Source organism: Triticum aestivum, chromosome 4A, assembly GCF_018294505.1.
Source record: "Triticum aestivum cultivar Chinese Spring chromosome 4A, IWGSC CS RefSeq v2.1, whole genome shotgun sequence".
In the NCBI taxonomy this organism is placed as follows: Eukaryota; Viridiplantae; Streptophyta; class Magnoliopsida; order Poales; family Poaceae; genus Triticum; species Triticum aestivum.
In genome coordinates this window covers 15,011,733-15,030,795 of record NC_057803.1, presented here as the reverse complement: position 1 = coordinate 15,030,795, position 19,063 = coordinate 15,011,733, and the positions used below count along the sequence as shown (strand labels likewise).

Below are 19,063 nucleotides of genomic sequence, written 5' to 3'. Positions count from 1 at the left end.
CGGATACGGAGAAAGTCTTTCGTCTTGTATCTTCACGGCCCATCTGTCCGGCCCACGTCACGTAGCCCGGACGCTGGAGGACCCCATAATCCTGGACTCCCTCAGTGGTTGCGGCGTGACTCCAAGGGAGAACCTCATACCAAACTTGGCGAACGAAGGAGCAGCCGCCCAGGAGGTGAGGCATGGCCTCGGTTTCCTTGCCACAGAAGACACGGCGATGTGGGTGCGGAACACTGCGGCGAGCAAGGCGGTCCACGGTCCATCACATGTCGTGAAGTTTTTCATCTAGCATGTCGAAGAGGGCTTGAAGGGCGGAAGTAGCGGGCTTGCGGATTAAGGAAGGAAGACCGAGATAGTGCATCGGGAAATTAGCAACCGGGCAAGCCAAACCATTATTGATGGTGACCAACTTGCTAGGAGAGCACTGAATGGGTGACACATAACACTTACAGAAGTTCGTGCGAAGCCTTGTCGTTGATTCAAAAATGTCGAGGATACGACGGATGGCTGTCAGGTCCTGCTCATCCGGGTGGCAGAAGACTACCACGACGTCGGCATAGATGGGGACGACTATATTATATGATGCCGCCACGGACGTCGGCAAGGCCAAAGCGGGACGTAGGCTAGAATTCTATTGTAAGAGAAGATAATTTATCTTTTGTACATAATGTTGTCATTCGATTAAAAAAGATTGTTAGTTTTGATCATCATGTCACTTTTGTATTCACGTGATACAGGTGCCACTAAAGGATAATCTTACCTTTTGCATGATATATTTTTGTTGTCATGTCTCTATTTGGCGTGAAGAACGAAAAACAAGGTTGAGAAATGCCATCTAATTTCAGGTTCACATGAACCCAATAATCAAATCTCCGAAGTTTCAAAAATGCTGTGAAGAAAAATTCTGGCATACAAAGTATGAGTAGAGACACATGCATGTGAATTTAGGTGAAATGTTATCTTATTTATGCTCACTGTCATGCACTTTTGTACACCGAGTAAATTGTATTGTACTCCCTTCCTATCAGGCTCAGCTGCTCCCGCACGTGAACTGTAAATTCATAACCAATGGCAAAAAAAATAAAAATAACTTTTTTGGGGGGGATCAAAGATGCTAAAGTGCACTACTGGATGCATGCAAAAAATCGTGACTGTTAATAAAAAGCTTTGGAGATGTCTAAAAAGGTGCAAAAGTTCATGGTCAAATGACATTCGGGGAACTCTTGAAAAAAAATCAGTTGTTAATGAAACTTTGAATAAGGGAATAGTTGACACCTGATGTTTTTTTTGTATGTGTGTGTGGTTGAATGACATTTTCTTAGGCTGGCCATAGTGGGGTAACATAACTAGTATCATATACTTGGGACTCGCAAACATGCTTACGTGGCAGAAAATTAAAGAAAAGAGAGAGGGTCATAGTAATATAGGTAGATACCGTAACATAATAAATGTTATGCTACTATGTGTCATGCATGGCAATAAATGAGACCACCTATGATACTATTTTATGATACTATGCACTATGGATGTAGTATCATACACTAATATATCATATGCATGATACTACTATATGTTACTCCCCACTATGACCAGCCTTAGACTAGTCATAGTGGGAGTAATTTAGCTAGTAACATAGCGCACTTTAAGAAATTTTTGCTTATGTGGCAAGTATTTAATGTGAGGTAGTAACATAATATGTTACTGTAACATAGCGTTTTTCAAGACAAGATGAGTCTACAAGCTAATAAATGAAGCCATCTATGACACTACTATTATGTTACTTTGCATCATAAATGTAGTAACTTAGGCCTCCTTTGGTTTAGAGGAATTTCATAGGAATTCTAAAGGATAGGATTCTTATAGGATTTTTTCCTTTAGAGCCCTTTGGTTCACAGGAATGGATTTCTATTCCTACGTAGGATTGGTTCCTATTCTCCACATTTCATAGGAAAATAAAAAAGAGTCTAGATTCAATGGAAAATTTCCTTTGATGTCAACCAAATGACATCTTGTTTCCTATTTCTACTCATAGGATTTGAGATACATGTCATCTCATTTCCTACAAGATTCTTATTCCTATGATAATCCTATCCTATGAACCAAAAAATGCCTTAGACTAGTGTCATGTATATGACACTAGTCTAAGTTACTCCCCACTATGACCAGCCTTACTAGCATCAAATAGCACAAACGAAGAAACGCGGATTACAATGTGGATTCGGCCACAATTTTACCGCCCAATTAATCTGTCAACCCTTGTTTTGTCCTTTCTTGTACTGTCCACAAACCGCCCGTCTCTCACGCGTCGCCGCGCTCTATAAATCCTTGCGCACACTTGTGCGCAAACCAAACCACAGCGGCGCCGACCACACGACCACACGCAGCCTTCTCTCGAGACAAACGGGTTAGCCTTCGCGTTCAAGCCAGTGCAATGGTGGTAGCCAGCGAGGAGCCGTTCCCGGCGGTGCACAAGTGCGACGCGTCGCGCCGCGGCGACCACACGGTGGTGTCGGACCTGGACGGCACGCTGCTCCGGTCGCGGAGCGCCTTCCCGTACTACGCGCTCGTCGCCTTCGAGACCGGCGGCGTGCCGCGCCTCGCGCTCCTCCTGCTCCTGGCGCCGCTCGCCGGGTTGCTGTACCACGCGGTGTCGGAGGCGGCCGGGGTGCGGGTGCTGGTGTTCGCGGCCACCGCTGGCGCGCGCGTGGCGGACATCGAGTCCGCGGCGCGCGCCGTGCTGCCCAGGTTCTACGCGGACGACGTGCACCCGGACGCGTGGCGCGTGTTCGCGGCGTGCGGGCGGAGGTGGGTGGTGACCGCCACGCCCAGGGTGATGGCGGAGCCGTTCCTGCGCGACCACCTCGGCGCCGACGCCGTCGCCGGCACGGAGCTCGCGACGTGGCGCGGGCGCGCCACGGGGCTGGTGGACTCGCGCCGGGGCGTGCTCGTCGGCGAGAGGAAGGCGGAGGCGCTGAGGGAGATGGTCCGCGACGGCGACGCGCCGGAGGTCGGGCTGGGCGACCGGAGGTCCGACTACGCCTTCATGAGCGTTTGCAAGGTTACTTGATTCTCTAATCACTGGTTAAACCCTTGATGTTTACCCAGAGTTTCGACGTAAACTGCCCATCGACAAATGGGTTCCATATGCCGGCGCGAAAAAAGTTGGCCGTCGGCGTTCTAGTCGACCTGAGCTGATCGTCCGTATGCATCTACGCATGCATGAATATCATGCAGGATGGCTGAGGGTCAGCTTATAGTAGTACTACTAAACATATCCTGCATGCGTCTCCCGATCATCATCAGCTCTTTTGTGCATGCATTCATGATGCATGCCCATTTAGGTAGAGTAACCCAACAGCCGTTTCCCTGTACGATGAGTAGTTGCTGGGACCAATATGGCAAGCCACGCCTCATGGCGTTGAAGCATCTTGTATACAAAGTTCGTGTGCAGAATACTTTTGTAACTTTGGCTTTGGACTGCAGGAGGCGTACCTCGTGCCGCGGGAGCCGGTGGACGCCGTGGGCGTGGACAAGCTGCGGAAGCCGGTGATCTTCCACGACGGCCGCCTCGTCCAGCGGCCGACCCCTCTCGCCGCGCTGCTCGCCGTGGTGTGGTACCCCATCGGCTTCCTGCTCGCGTGCGTCCGGGTCGCCGCGGGGTCGCTCGTCCCGATGCCGTGGCAGTACCACGTGTACCGGGCTCTGGGCGTGCGCGTCGTGGTGCGGGGCGCTCCCCCGCCGCGCCCGAAGCATGCCGAGGGCCGCACGGGCGCGCTCTTTGCCTGCTCCCACCGCACGCTCCTGGACCCGGTCTTCATCTCCGTGGCGCTCGGCCGCCCCGTGTCCGTCGTCACCTACTCGCTCTCCCGCCTCTCCGAGTTCCTCTCGCCGATTCGCACCGTCCGCCTCACCCGCGACCGCGCCACCGACGCCGCCGCCATCAGGCGCCTGCTCGCCGGGGGCGACCTGGCCGTCTGCCCCGAGGGGACCACGTGCCGGGAGCCCTTCCTGCTGCGCTTCTCGTCGCTCTTCGCGGAGCTCAGCGACGACATCGTGCCCGTGGCGACCGAGTGCCGGATGAGCATGTTCCACGGCACCACGGCCAGGGGCTGGAAGGGGATGGACCCCTTCTACCTCTTCATGAACCCGCGGCTGGAGTACACGGTGACGTTCCTCGACAGGCTGCCGGCGGAGCACACCTGCGGCGGCGGTGGGAGGTCGAGCCACGAGGTGGCCAACCACGTGCAGAGGATCATCGCCTCGGCGCTCTCCTTCGAGTGCACCGGCTTCACCAGGAAGGACAAGTACCTGGCGCTCGCCGGCAACGACGGCATCGTCCGGCCGCGCAAGGGCACGTGAACGTGATTGCCTTGCCCGGACAATGATTTGTTGATCGATCGGCCGTATATTTGTACATAACAAATCATTGATAAACAGATAAATATTTTTATTTCGATTAGCCAGTCAGTGGCCTGCCATTACAATTTCCAAATCTACAGTGTACCGGTGCACGCGTTGCAGCTCTTCCGGCAGAAGCCGGGGTTGCCGGGGGTTCCGACCATGTAGCGAGGGTTCTTGGCGCACTCGCCATTGGCAGCCCACCGAGGGCAGAGATCGTTCTCGTCCCCGCATCCGGCGGTGGACGGCACGCGAGGGCGGCTGTCGAAGGGTCGGACGTGGATCCACTTGGTCGCCGACCACTTCTCGCCGTCGATCACGGGGCAGCTCCCGTGCAGGCTGTCCGGGTCCGTCGTCCCGTTGGGGTGCAGGCTGAAGAAGAGCACCGCGTCGCCCTTCACAGGTTTCACTGCCACGCAAAAGAAATCAGTACTCCAAAGTGTAGTGTAGTGCGTCACATCAAGAGATACTAAGGCTATCTGCATGGTCAAGTGTTCACGTTTATTACCTGCGTACCCACTTCGTGCACACTCTGACCATGTGTCGTCTTTGGGCTGCAACGACTCGGCCTGTGGCGAAACAAATTAATTTCGAAGTCATAGGTTGGGAAGAATGAAATATGTATGCAGCTAGGAACACAGATCTGCGATTAGTACGTCGGAGTTGGGGAAGACGGTCTCGTCGCCCATCTTGACGTCGGACAGGTACATGAGCACGGTGGCGACGCGGTGCCCCCCGCGGGAATGGTATCCCTTGGCAGTGTGCCGGATGAAGTCGACGTGCGGCTCGTACTTCTGGCCGCTCTCGTACCGGAGCACCTGGATGCTCTCGCCGTTCTCTGCCCAACATTGCAGTTCGGAAACAAGATTGAAATGCAAGTTTGTTTACACTTTGCACTTTGCAGCGTGCGTTGAGTTTAGTGCACCGGGGAGAGCATATAGCATGGCATACCCTGTGGCAGCATGGTCCAGGCGGCGATCCTCTCCTCTATCCTCGCCACAACTTGGTCCTAGATGAGATAAGCAGATGGATGAGACAGATCGTGAGCCAAATCCGTGGGAAATGGACCTGCCTCGCGGCCATGAAAAGCCGAAGGGGACGCGCACCTGCTTCTTGGGGAGGAACGTTCCGGAGCTGGTGCGCACCTGGCTCATCACGCTCTTCCCCGTCAGCCGGTCCACCACCATCGACTTCTGCAGGCCACCCTCCTCCGCCTGCCACACCACGCAGATCACGCATGCATTGCGAGCGATGGAATGTCCACGTACGGTGCGCCGGGCAGAGAGAGAGAGAGAGAGAGAGAGAGAGAGAGAGAGAGAGAGAGAGAGAGAGAGAGAGAGAGAGAGATGGTTAACTGACCAGCGCGATGAGGTGATCGCACTCCGCCTCCGACAGGAACCCCTTGTACAGGAACGCCCTGCGGCACAGAGGGAAGCATGGACGTTATGTATGTCGACGAGCCTGTAGTGCCGGCGGGCGGCGGAGGAGGGTGGAGGTCGGCGTCGGTCACCTGGGGCGCCACGAGACGTGGACGGCGCGGGTGGGGTCGAAGCGCCCGCGGCCGCCGCCGCGGCCGGCGGTGGCGAAGGAGGAGGAGGCCGTGCTGGCGAGCAGCAGGACGGCGAGGAGGACGCGCTGGAACAGGGGAGCCATGCGGTGCGGTGACGAGACGGTCGGGTCGTCTGAGTCTGACTTCGGGTCTTCGGCGACGCGACGACGACGACGACCGAGGTGTGGGGCTCACTGGCTGAAAGGGCAATTTTAATAAGCCACGGACCCACCTGCATGGAGTGACGTCGACGGGTTTCCTTGACGAACGATTCGCATTATTAATCACGGATACGGAGTAGATTTCTTTTCAGGGTTATTAATCATGGGAGATATGGACTCTGGAAGGTTCGTATGGTCGTGGATGCGGCGCCTGACGGGCCCATATATGGACGCCGGCCAGACCGTCTGGGCTTTGTTTCGTTATGAATCATGTTTCCTTTTCGGCAATAAATCATTTTTTTAGAAATATTTCTTTTTTTTCGAGAGTATGTCAATGGCAATACCATATTTTTATAGAAGGCAGAAAATTATGTACAAGAACCCTAACGAGGTGCGAACAGCTCGTAGGGGGAACCCACTCAACGCCAACTTCCTAAAACCTATGACTACTCTCTCGCGAAAGGGTCTAAAGCACCCACTCCGCCTAACTCGGCCTTCCTCCAATCATCAATCTCATCTAAGATCTTTGTTTTGAGTTGTGCAGCCGATCTTTGTCTCGAGACATTGTTGAGCACACGCGCATTGCGTTGCTTCCAGAGGGCCCATGCAATTAGGATGGTGATGGAATCGAATCCTCTTCTGAGCTTGCCATTGAATTGTCTCCTTTGGTCGAGCCACCATTGTAAGAAGGTGGCATCGGTGGATGGGATTTGCACGTTGAATCTCCATTCACTGAAACAGGAGTGCCACACTTCTTTAGCATAACCACAATGAGCGAGCATGTGATCGGGGTTGTCCTCATCTTGCAAGCAAGTGTAATAGGTGGACGCCGTATCTTGGAGGCCATGACGAGCTCGCCGGTCAGAAGTCCATAGGCGGCGTTGGCTGGCAAGCCACATGAAGATTTTGCACTTTAACGGCGCCCAACTTCGCGAGATGCAGCCTGCGGTGGGGGTTTTGATTTGCCCCATGCAAAGCCATCTATAAGTGGAACTAGCGTTGTATTTGCCAGACGCATGGCAAGGCCAGTGGAATTGGTCCTGCTCATCCAGATTTCTCTCCACAGTACTGATGGCCTGGCACAGAGAGTAAACTTGCATGTGGCCCAAGAAAGATAGCTCCCCTTGCAGATCAACCGTCCAGGCATTGTCGTTGAGCGCATCTCTCACCGTTCTTCTGTTCCTGTTCCTTGTACTGACCATCGCGTGGATTAATGGGGCTATGTCAGCGACCGTCGCGCCGTGGATCCAGCGATCTTTCCAAAAGAGAACTTTAGATCCCTCTCCCACCTTAATATTGACAAAGCTGTTGAAGACCTCACGTGCTTGTTCATCCACGATCAGGTTTAGTTATTGCCATGGTCTACTCGGATCAGATCTTCTTAACCATTCCCAACGTACGTGCAGTGCCAGAGCTTGCAGCGCTAGATTCTTTACTCCTAGGCCTCCGAGCGAAGTTGGTTTGCAAACCGTGTCCCAAGCGACAAGGCATTATCCGCCATGACTCTTCTCTTTGCCAGCCCAGAAGAAAGAGCGCATCCACTTGTTGATCTCCTCAAGAACCCAGAGGGGTGGGTCGAGCACAAGGAGTTGGTGAACCGGCCTTGCAGCGATGACAGTTTTGACCAGGATCAATCTTCCAGGTTGCTGGATGAGGCCTCGTTGCCAAGCAGGAATGAACTTCCTGACTTGATCGAGGAGCGGCTGCCAGTCCGTCCTAGTAAGCTGGTTGATCGCGAGCTGAAGGCGAAGATAGCGGCATGGGAAGCTGCCCATCTTGCAATGCAGTGTCGATTCCACTCTCTGACGATCAATCTTGTTGTGTTTGATGAGGATTGCATTTGATTTGCTATAGTTGATTCGAAGGCCAGAAGCTTCGCCGAAGATATTGAACGTGGCCTTGACAAAGGTAAGATCTTGCACGAAGGGCCTCAAGAACAACGCAAGATCATCGGCATAAAGGGAAAGCCTCTGCGTAGCCATCACACCTCTGAAAGAACTGAGGATTCCATCCTCAGTTGCCTTGCTAATGATGGAGGTGAGGGAGTCCATGGCGATGACGAAGAGGAGAGGTGAGACCGGGTCCCCTTGCCTTAGGCCCTTGGCATGATGGAATCTTCTAGCTGGAACACCATTGACCACCACCCCGGGTGTTTGATGTTTTAAGGAGGATCGAGATCCAGGTAATCCACTTCTGACCAAAGCCCCTCGCCCTTAAGTTCTCCATGAGGAATGGCCATGACAGAGAGTCGAACGCTTTAGATATATCCAGTTTGAGAAACAACCCCTTCTCCTTTCTAGCACGAAGTTTCCTGGCAAGCTGTCTGACAAGGAGGTAGTTGTCGTGGATGTTTCTTCCCTTGATGAAAGCTGATTGGTTGATGGCCATGATTTTAGACATGCGGGGGCGAACCCTAGTCGCGAGAAGCTTGGCGAAGAGCTTGGCAAAGCTGTGGGGTAGACTAATGGGGTGGTAGTCACCAACTTCCAGGGCATCCGGGACTTTGGGGATCAATACAATGTGCGCGCGATTGAGCTTATCGAAGCCTTGTCCATCTCCCACATATAGTTTCAGCAGCGCAGCCATGGTATCTCCTTTAATGATAGGCCAACCAGTATGGTAAAAAGCGCCAATGAAACCATCGGGTCCTGGAGCTCTATCGGCCGGAATCTCTTTAATTATGCTCCAAACTTCCTCTTCAGTGAACATAAGCTCGAGATCATCTAGGTTGCATTCGGGGGTCTGAAGGTATTCAAGATCAATCGTGTTCTCGCGGACAACGGCCTTCCCAAGCAGATTTTCAAAGGCCTCGGAGAAAACCTCCTCTTTTCTCACTTGATCAGTGATGATTTCCTCTCCTCTTTTGATGCAGGGATGAAGTTCTTGGCGTGTCTTCCATTGGCTACCGCTTGAAATAGCTAGGTGTTCGCGTTACCCTCCCACAGCCAACGGATCCTGGATCTTTGCTTGTCAATGGTGCGCTCGAGGGATGCAAGACCAAGGAAGGAGAGCTTCAAAGTTCACCACAACCAGATTTCCAGCAGAGTCAAGGGTCGCCTCTCTTGTGCTCTATCAAGTCTCGCAATTAACCAGTTTGCAACCTTCATGAAGATCTTGATGTTACCGGTCTTTCTTTGGCCCCAAGCTTGCAAATAGGACACGGTATTCCTGAAGAGCGCGTCCAACCTTTTAAAAGGATCAAAGATATCATTGCTACAGACCCAAGCTTCACGGATCGCCTCTTCAAAGCCCTCAAGCTTGGTCTAGTACAGTTCAAACCGAAAACGTCTCTTGGCTCCGTAGGTGTTGCTCGTGGAGAGGTGGAGAGGTGCATGATCAGACACACTAGTGGATAGTGCTTGCATGAGATAGTCTGGAAAAGCCAACTCCCATTCAACTGAAACAAGCATCCTATCAATCTTGGTCAGGGTTGGGGTGTTTCTCTCGTTCGACCAAGTGAACTTGTGCCCATGCATGTACAACTCCTTGAGCTCATGGTCATCATCAAAGTTTTGGAACTTGGTCATCATGGTTCTGTTAATATTTTGATTGCTCTTCTCCGAGCTGTGGAGTATCATGTTGAAATCACCGAGGCACATCCAGGGACCTGGACATTGCAGCCTGCACGCATATAAGTCATTGAGAAACTGTGTTTTAAGCTCGTCACCCTGGGGTGCGTACACCACGGAGACCCACCATTCGGTGCCATCAAGTTGTCGAACTTTGCCGGTGAGGAAGTTGGCATCGTACTGTAGGTGGTCGACGTTCACGCATGTCGAGTCCCATGCAAGTAAAATACCACCACACGTCTCACTCGCAGGCAAGTAAGCGAATCCATCAAAAGATGGTCCGAGACATTGCATTACTATGAACTGGTCCACGATCTCCAACTTGGTCTCCTGGAGACACACTACATTGACTTTCAACGAAGCAAAGAACTCTCTAACTACTTTCCTCTTGGCTGGGTTGTTTAATCCTCTCGCATTCCAGCAAACGATCTGTGGGTTGTGATCCATGAGGAAAACAAGCAACCCCAACACCAACGGGCATGCTCAAAGCACACTAACCGCAACGTCAGAAGCACCGACGAGGTCGATGTTGTTGGGCACACACTTGCCAAAGAGCGCTACGATGACTCTCACGTGCTGTTCGCGGAGTGGAGAGTCGAACAAGTCCTGAAGCTCCCTAACGGCCTCGTCATCCACCACCATGTCTTCCGGGACAAGGCCTAGAGCTCACAACATGACGTTTTCCACTTTGCCAGACTTTGAAGCGGCATACCCATCATTTATCTTGGTGGAGCACATGGTGCGCTTGGGTGTGAATGGCTCAGCCTCCGGACGAAGCGTGGAGACTTCGGGGAGTAGGGGGGGAGCTTCTTGATGATGCTGGAGCAGAATTTCTTTAGACGTGCATATGCTATTGCTTCTTGCGGGGTCATGCCTTCAGGTGTTTCCTTCTCCGGTAGGGCCAGGGACTGTAGCACCAGGGTTGGGGGAGGGGCAAGGTCTTGCTCTGCAGCAATGCCAGTATTGATCTCTCCTTGAGGCCAAAGATCCGTGGTGCATGGGGTTTCCGTCTCCGCCAATGAGAGGCGTGCATGATTCCCATCAGTCTGTCCCATCGAGGCGACAATGGCAATCGGCGGGTCCTGCCCGATCTCCTCGGGAAGAATCTCCAGGGTGGGTGCGTGCATGTCAGCAAGCACCATGATTGGCCGCACATTCTCATTGGGATCGGTGTTGTCGTGGCCTGGGGTCTCGGGGCGTGCGGTCGACGATCCGGTTGGCTGAGGCGTGGGCGCGCCTGATCCTGTCCCACCAGGCTGAGCGGCAGCATTGGGGGCAGCGCCAGGTGTCCCCACATCCACCAACTTGCCAGACTGGGGTGGGGTTGGGCGCTCCTGATCCTCCAGTGGCCCTAGACCAACATCTCTTCATGGCAGATGGCCACCTTCCTGATTGGCTGCGGGCGAATTCGAAGCCGCGGGGGTGGGGCCTTCCACGACCGGCCATTGCGAGTCACCAATGATTGCGCCGGTGATTGGCTCGGTAGAGCTCCCAACTCGCTGCACAACAATATGCTGCGACTCTGGTCCCCTCGCAATGACACGCCTATCCTCCTCATTTAAACACCTATTTGAACCTTCTGTGGTTCCAGATTGTGCGGTCAGCTGGTCAAAAGCTGAGACTCTGACTGACAGCCTGTCTCTGGTCGCCAGTGCGGGGCCCTTTGCTGACACAAACTCCTTGTCCACCATTGGCGGGACGTGCCAATCGGAGCCAGGCCGAGACCTCACCGGCAAGCACGCGCCGCCGCGCGCACAAGGCTGAGCACCAACACTGGCAGTGCCTCTGGCGTCGCGCTGACCAAACCTCCATGGCATTTGGCGTGGCACCGGCGCATGCGCCACACCACCACTCCCGCTGATCCTACCGTCCGACGGTACTCCGCTCTGCCCACTGTCTGATGAGACTCCAAGGAAGAACGGCTCATCGCGATCTGAGAAGTCCGAAATGGAGTCCAGGTGAATAAGGATCTTGTACTGGAGCAGCGCCGGCTCGGACAGAGGAGCGATCAAGCCTGGCTCTGGGATGGCCAGCCAGCGGAGAGAGGGGATGGCCGCCGGGTCTGCCGTCCAAGCAGAGAGCTTGAACGCAGAGAGGTCGCGGTGCGAGCATGTCTCCGACGCCACCACGTCCACCAGGCAAGAAGATCCTGCAGGTCCTCAGCGACCTCACGGTCCCAAGCATGCGGTGGTATCCCTTCTAGGACGAGCGAGACTTTGAAGTTGAGGACGGAGTGAACAGCTTGAGCTTGATGGTTCCATTGACGGAAGTAGAGCCTCACGCCTTGGAACTCGATGAACAGCCTGGCCACGACGGAATTGCGGTGCTCGCACCGTGCAAAGACGACCAGAAAATCCTCCGCCGATAACTGTGGACGGAGAGCCACTCTTGCTAGATGCTGACCACCACACCAAGCGCCTGCGCAACGAAATCCGGGGAGATGTCGTGCCGTGCCCCGCCTGAATAAGCCACCATGGCGAACTGGAGCCTCTGCTCCAAGTCCCCCATGTTTTGGGTGTGGCGGACGACACAAAGCTCACTCGCTGAGAATTCCTCCGGTCCCGGCGATGCAAGCCGTGGGGCGAACAGGCGTGGCCAGACCGTAGGCGTGGAGAGGGAGGGCGGTGCAAGCGGGGTCGGGGGGCTCTAGACGCAGCGCCTGCAGGACATGGCGGCTGGTCCCTGCGCGCCACTTTCGCTGCCGCAGCGCGCCTGAGGTCCTCTTCCAGTGAAGGGCTCCGCGGCCTCTTGCAATCTTTGTATTCATGGCCGGGCAGCTTGCAGCGAAAGCACACGACTTGGTTGGTGCAATCCGATTTGTAGTGACCCTCTTCGAAGCACTTGAAGCAGAGTCCGATCATCTCCGGCGAGATCTCGCGACGCGCCCTGGGAGGGGTGGCGTGCGAAGGGCCCGATCCATCTACCAGGTGGCGCCTCCAAAGCTCCTTCTTGGACGGACGGGGGCGCATCCACTCTGGATCCCCGGCCGCCGCCGCCACCATGGCGCCAACATCGGCATCCCAACCAGCCGGGCCCTGCGCCTCAGAGCCCGCAGAACTGGAGGAGAGGCCGAGGCCGGACATGATGGGTCGCTCTCCGGCGCGACGGAAGGAGGAGGTGACGGACAAAGGGCTAGACGACATGGCGGGCACGGAGCGCGAGGGCACGAGGAGGGGTCGCCGGGGCCGGGGAGGCAGCCGGCAGGCTGGAGCGGCGGGGGGGGGGGAGGTGGCCGCCGATGCTGGAGTGGCAGGCGGCGGGAGGGGTGGATGCCACCGCCGGATTGGCGAGCGGCGGGGGGAGGGGGGGGCTAGGGGGAGGAAAGCACCGCTAGGGGGAGGATCCGGTTTAGACGAGGCATTGAATAGAGATCGGGGCCTCCTTCAATTTTGATTAAAAAGTCTTATATTTCTTTACAAAGGGAAATATGTGGCTCAAGGCGGGATCTCTTTTCTTTTCCGTGAGAAAATTCCAATTTATTCATTTTCAATCATGGATAAGGAACAACAATGATAATAAAAATTACAACCAATTGACCAGATGTCGATTTTGGGGGTAAAATCTATCATCAGCTACTCTTGTGCCCTTAAACAGTCTTGTTGAGTGATAAAGTCAACCCATCTCTGATTAAACCCATCGATGACAATTTTAGTCAACCAAGGATGGTAAATTCAACGACACACGACAAGTTTCTGTCAAAAATAAACGGAAGCATGAAAGTTGCCATGTTTGCCAACTAAAATTCTCATCCTCGCATAACTAAACTTGCCATAAAAAACTTTCAGAGTTGCCAAGTGCTCGTACCCGACGTGTGACATTTATCAAGGTCCTTAATTAAAACAAGCAAATAAACAATTTCCCCCAAGCACTTTTAAGTACCGCAACTAAGTCAGAGCCACAACTCACACTATGGCAAGAATGATACATAAGGAGACTTGAAATGGGATCAAATGTTCATTCTATTGTATGAAAATGTTGAGCATAATGAACTCATCATTGATGGTGTGTCCTCATGCACAATGAACTCACACTACGACATAATTTTATTAGTTAGAAGCTTCATTGTAGATCGATGCAACTGCGACAAAGCGCCCACTATCATAACATTGTTAGATATATTTGACATGCTTCGTATACTTGTTCCAACAATCATGTGGCTTGTTACCACAGGTCTACAATGTGTGTCCAAATTATTAGAACTGTAGCGACCCGACCTCAAACGGCCAAGTCTCTGTGCTTCAGTGTCATCCCTGGATCGGTAATGCTGACACACACAGTACTCGAGGATTTATAACAGAGTAGGAATCACGCACTTATTACATCGAATGTCTCAAAAGAGAACTTATTACAATAAATATGGCTTAAGGTCGTCTAATACGATAACAACGGAAGGCTTGGAAGATAAAGTGAGTCCATCAACTCCAATGGCATAACTGAGCTGCACGGCAATGACCTAACGAACCTTACTCCTCGTCTGAAAAGTCTGCAACATAATACGTTGCAGCCCGAAAACGGGTCAGCACATGGAATATGCTGGCAAAGTAACACAGTAGAGCAAGAACAGAATAATACTATCACTACATGCATATTTGGCTAGTGGAAAGCTCTATGGTTACAGTTTTTGCGAAAAGCCATTTTTTCCCTACAACAAAGGAATAGATTTTATTTAACTATCATGGTAGTTGAAACATCATTGAGAAGGTTCCTCTAACTCAATCCCAATTAAAGTAATTAACAACCCAACAATATTAGTTTAGAGTGATGAGATACTTAGGATACTCCAAGTACTAGATACTCAAGATGTCCATAACCGGGGACATGGATAACCATGATTAGTTTATACACTTTGCAGAGGTTTGCGCACTTTTCCCCACAAGACCCGATCTCCTCTGTTGGATTTCTCGCACTACATGGTGTTTGAGAAACGGATGACCGAGACACAGTCTTTCAGAAGCATTAACCCCTTACACCGGGAAGACCATACCAAACCTACATCCCACTACCTGCTGATCCACCTCTTCGGGAGCTTCACGCAACTTACTCAACTATGCTAGAGCCTATAATAGCTTGTGGCTGCACACGGAAGTTTCTAGCATGAAAATATCTCAGTTCCCTTTGAGCCTGGGTGGCGGACCATAGGATTATCACACGGGTATTCCGGGATATCCTAGGACAACACTGGATTCTCTAGGTGCCCAACAAACTATCCACCCAGATGTGTATTCAAGTTGCCACCTTAAGTTAAACCATTAATTAACAATCTCACATCTGTCATGGATTTCACTCACCCAAACCACGTCTACGAGCATAGCATAGCAATATAAGCAATACATAGAAGTAACTCCCAAGGGTTTGAACATAACAGGGCAATAGGTTCTACCTCATCAACTACTTCCCAACCCACTTTAATCACATCCTAATCATGCAATATTTGAGGATTGGAACTAATGCATAAAAACTGGGTGATAAAGAGGTATGATCAAAGTGTTACTTGCCTTGATGATGATCCGCAAAACCTAGGGACTCGTAGCAGCACGCTTCGCACTCCGGGTGTTCTATTGCAAACAAACAATAGCATACATAAGCAATCAAGCAAAAAAACACGGGTAAAACTCAAATAAAAAAGTCTAACCAGAAAGTTCAACTTAAGAACTCCGGTTTGCGAAAAGAATCGAATCAAACGGAGCAACGAAACTCAAACTGCAAAGAAACAAGATCCGTTTACTAATATGGACTAAGGTCAAATTTTACAGTAGCAAAAGCTTGTTCAAGTTGGTTAAATGGAAAGAGGGTTTCGAGATGAAGACCTAGGTGCTTGAATCACCTGATTCCGACAAACGAGCGAAAAGTTAAACTAAAACGAAAATCGGATCAGAAATCGCGATCGAAAATAATCACGGAAAATCCGAGAAAAAGAAAACTGATGAACAGGCTAACGAACGAACTCTCGTTGCCTGTAACTATCGAGCAAAAACCGTTCGTTAAAACAAACGTACGGACGAACGTCCGCTAAAAATATAAAATGAGAAAACCGGCGTACCGATCTAAAAAAACGAACTAGGGTTTTTCTTAAAAAAACAAAGCGGTTTTGTAAAAAAATGGCGGCGACGAACGGTGGTGGTACCTCCGGCGTAGCTTCGGCGAGGCGGGGTTGTGGCGGCGGGGCGGCGAGGCGAGGCGACGGGGTGCGACGGCTTGCGGCGACAGTGTGCGGCGGCTTGGGGCGGCGGCGGTGGTGGCGGGGCTCCGGGGAGGGGTATTTAAGAGAGAGGAGGGGGGGGGGGGCTTGGAGGAGGGGCCAAGGCGGCGGCGAGGGGAGTCCCGACCGGACTCCTCGTCTGAGGTGGCGGCGGCTCGGTCTCCTGGAAGGAGACGGCGGCGCGGGGAAATGGGCCGACTGCTGGTCTTCGGCCCAGTTAGCCACTGCACACCTTTTTTTTAATAATTCCACCAATACTAAGAAAAATCTTAGAAAATAAAATAAAATTCTAAAAATGGCAAAACAAATTTTCATCGTCTACATAAAGTATTTAGAACAAGATGAACATTTTCTTGGCCCTAAAATGCAACTTTGAAAAATGTGCAATTTTTCTAATTCAAATAAAATAGCAATAAACTCCGGATAAAATCAAATATTTTTTTTAATATTTTTCCTCCAATATTTCATTTATTTTGGAGAAGTCATTTTTATCTCCTCTCATGTATTTTAATATGAAATATTTTCGGAGATAAAAATAATTAAAACCAAAAATCCTCGTTTCGATATTTGATAAAACTCAAATATGAGAACAGGGAAATCCGCAACTCTCTCCGAGGGTCCTTGAGTTGCTTAGGATTTCGAGGATCGGAAAACGAAATGCAATAAAATATGATATGCATGGATGATTTATGTATAACATTCCAAATTGAAAATTTGGGATGTTACAAACCTACCCCTCTTAAGATGAATCTCGCCCTCGAGATTCGGGTTGGCTAGAGAATAGGTGTGGGTGGTCTTTGCGAAGATCATCCTCTCGTTCCTAGGTGGCTTCATCCTCGGTATGGTGGCTCCACTAAACTTTGCAAAACTTGATAACCTTGCTGCGGGTGACTCGGCTGGCAAATTCGAGAATCCTGACTGGCTTCTCCTCATAGGTCAAATCACTGTCCAACTGAATTGCATCCAAGGGTACTGTATCTCTTAACGGTATATCAACCATCTCAGCATGACACTTCTTCAACTGTGAAACATGAAATACATCATGAACTCCTGACAGTCCTTCAGGTAACTCCAACTTGTAGGCAACTTCTCCCTTACGTTCCAAAATTCGATATGGCCCTACAAATCTCGGGGCTAACTTTCCCTTAACTCCAAAACGTTTCACTCCTCGCAAGGGTGACACTCGCAGATATGCTCTTTCTCCAATTTCATAGGTTATTTCCTTGCGTTTCGAATCTGCATAACTCTTCTGTCTAGACTGAGCTACCTTTAATCTATCTCGGATCAACTTAACCTTTTCTTCAGACTCCTTGAACAAATCTGGTCCAAACAACTGTTGGTCTCCAACTTCATCCCACATTAGCGGTGTTCTACATCTTCGTTCGTACAGGGCTTCGAACGGTGCCATCTTCAAACTGGCTTGGTAGCTGTTGTTGTATGAGAACTCCGCGTAGGGCAAATTGTCATCCCAAATAGATCCATAATCTAGCGCACATGCTCTCAACATATCCTCCAGAATCTGGTTGACTCTCTCGGTCTGTCCATCTGTCTGCGAGTGGAATGTTGTACTGAACTCCAACCTTGTCCCCAAAGTTCGGTGCAGCTGATGCCAAAACTTTGAAGTAAACTGTGTCCCTCTATCTGATACGATGGTCCTCAGAACTCCATGCAGACATACGATCCTGGTCATGTATATCTTGGCCAACTTCGCACTTGTGTAGGTGGTTTTCACTGGGATAAAGTGAGCCACTTTGGTCAAGCGATCAACTACTACCCATATAGAATCATATCCTGATTTGGTTCTGGGTAATCCGGTGATAAAATCCATGCCAAGTTTATCCCACTTCCATTCAGGTATTGGCATAGGCTGTAACAATCCTGCTGGCTTTTGATGCTCAGCCTTCACTCTCTGACATACATCACATATGGCTACATACTCGGCAATATCCTTCTTCATACCAGTCCACCAGAAATGTTCCTTCAAATCCAAATACATCTTGGTGTTTCCAGGGTGTATCGAGTATGGTGAGTCATGAGCCTCCTGAAGTATTAACTTCCCGATCTCTGTGTTATTGGGCACATAAACACGGTCCTCAAACCATAAGGTGTCGTGCTCATCCTCACGAAAACTTTTGGCCTTTCCTTCACTCATTCTCTCTTTTATCTCTGCAATCTCTTTGTCCTCCTTCTGAGCTTCTCGAATATTTCCTAACAATGTAGACCGAACTTCCATTGTTGCAAAAAAACCTCTAGGATCAATCTCCAATCGAAGTTCCCTGAGATCCTTTGCTAACTCCTTCGGCAATCCCGTGCTCACTAGGGTATTAGCATAACTTTTCCGACTCAAAGCGTCGGCTACGACATTGGCCTTGCCGGGATGATAGTGAAGCTTCATGTCATAATCCTTTATAAGCCCCAACCATCTCCTCTGCCTAAGGTTCAACTCCTTCTGTGTGAAAATGTACTTCAAGCTCTTATGATCCGTGTACACATCACAACAATTTCCAATAAGGTAATGCCTCCAGGTCTTCAACGCATGCACTACGACAGCCAGCTCCAAATCATGTGTGGCATAATTCAACTCGTGCGGTTTCAGTTGTCGCGAGGCATACGAAACAACTCTTCCGTCCTGCATAAGCACACTTCCAAGTCCTAGGCGAGAGGCATCGCAATACACTTGGAACTCCTTTCGTATATCCGGCAGAATCAACACTGGGGCTGTAGTCAAACGTTTCTTTAACTCCTGAAAACTTGCTTCACATTCTTCTGTCCATTTAAATTTGGTATCCTTCTTCAATAACTCCGTCATTGGCTTCACAATCTTGGAAAAATTCTCAATGAATCTGCGATAGTATACTGCGAGTCCAAGAAAACTACGGATCTCGCTAACTGAAGTGGGTGCCAACCATTTAGTGACTGACTCAACCTTGGTAGGATCTACTGCTACACCTTCTCCTGATATAACATGTCCAAGGAATCCAACTTCTTCAGCCAAAACTCGCATTTGCTGAACTTGGCATACAACTGATGTTCCCTGAGTTTCTCGAGAACTAAGCGCAAATGCTCATCGTGCTCCTCTTCATTCTTCGAGTATACCATTATATCATCAATGAACACCACAACGAACTTATCCAAATATTCCATGAACACTTTATTCATCATGCTCATGAAGTAGGCAGGGGCGTTA

The 19,063-nt window shown here is 50.8% G+C and overlaps 2 protein-coding genes across 2 annotated transcripts; one reads left to right on the top strand and one right to left on the bottom strand.

The window, feature by feature from the left end:
• Nucleotides 1-2,364: 2,364 nt before the first annotated feature.
• On the top strand, nt 2,365-4,478 carry LOC123084810 (glycerol-3-phosphate acyltransferase RAM2). Its single transcript, XM_044506321.1, has 2 exons — nt 2,365-3,058; nt 3,484-4,478. Exons 1-2 carry the CDS (start codon nt 2,432-2,434, stop codon nt 4,357-4,359), a joined length of 1,503 nt encoding a protein of 500 aa, XP_044362256.1. The 5' UTR covers nt 2,365-2,431; the 3' UTR covers nt 4,360-4,478.
• On the bottom strand, nt 4,386-6,151 carry LOC123084812 (probable prolyl 4-hydroxylase 6). The gene is made up of 7 exons (XM_044506322.1): nt 5,909-6,151; nt 5,758-5,815; nt 5,505-5,612; nt 5,350-5,407; nt 5,055-5,236; nt 4,907-4,967; nt 4,386-4,807 (listed from the first exon to the last, which is right to left on the bottom strand). Exons 1-7 carry the CDS (start codon nt 6,049-6,051, stop codon nt 4,494-4,496), a joined length of 924 nt encoding a protein of 307 aa, XP_044362257.1. The 5' UTR covers nt 6,052-6,151; the 3' UTR covers nt 4,386-4,493.
• Between the last annotated feature and the right edge of the window lie 12,912 nt (nt 6,152-19,063).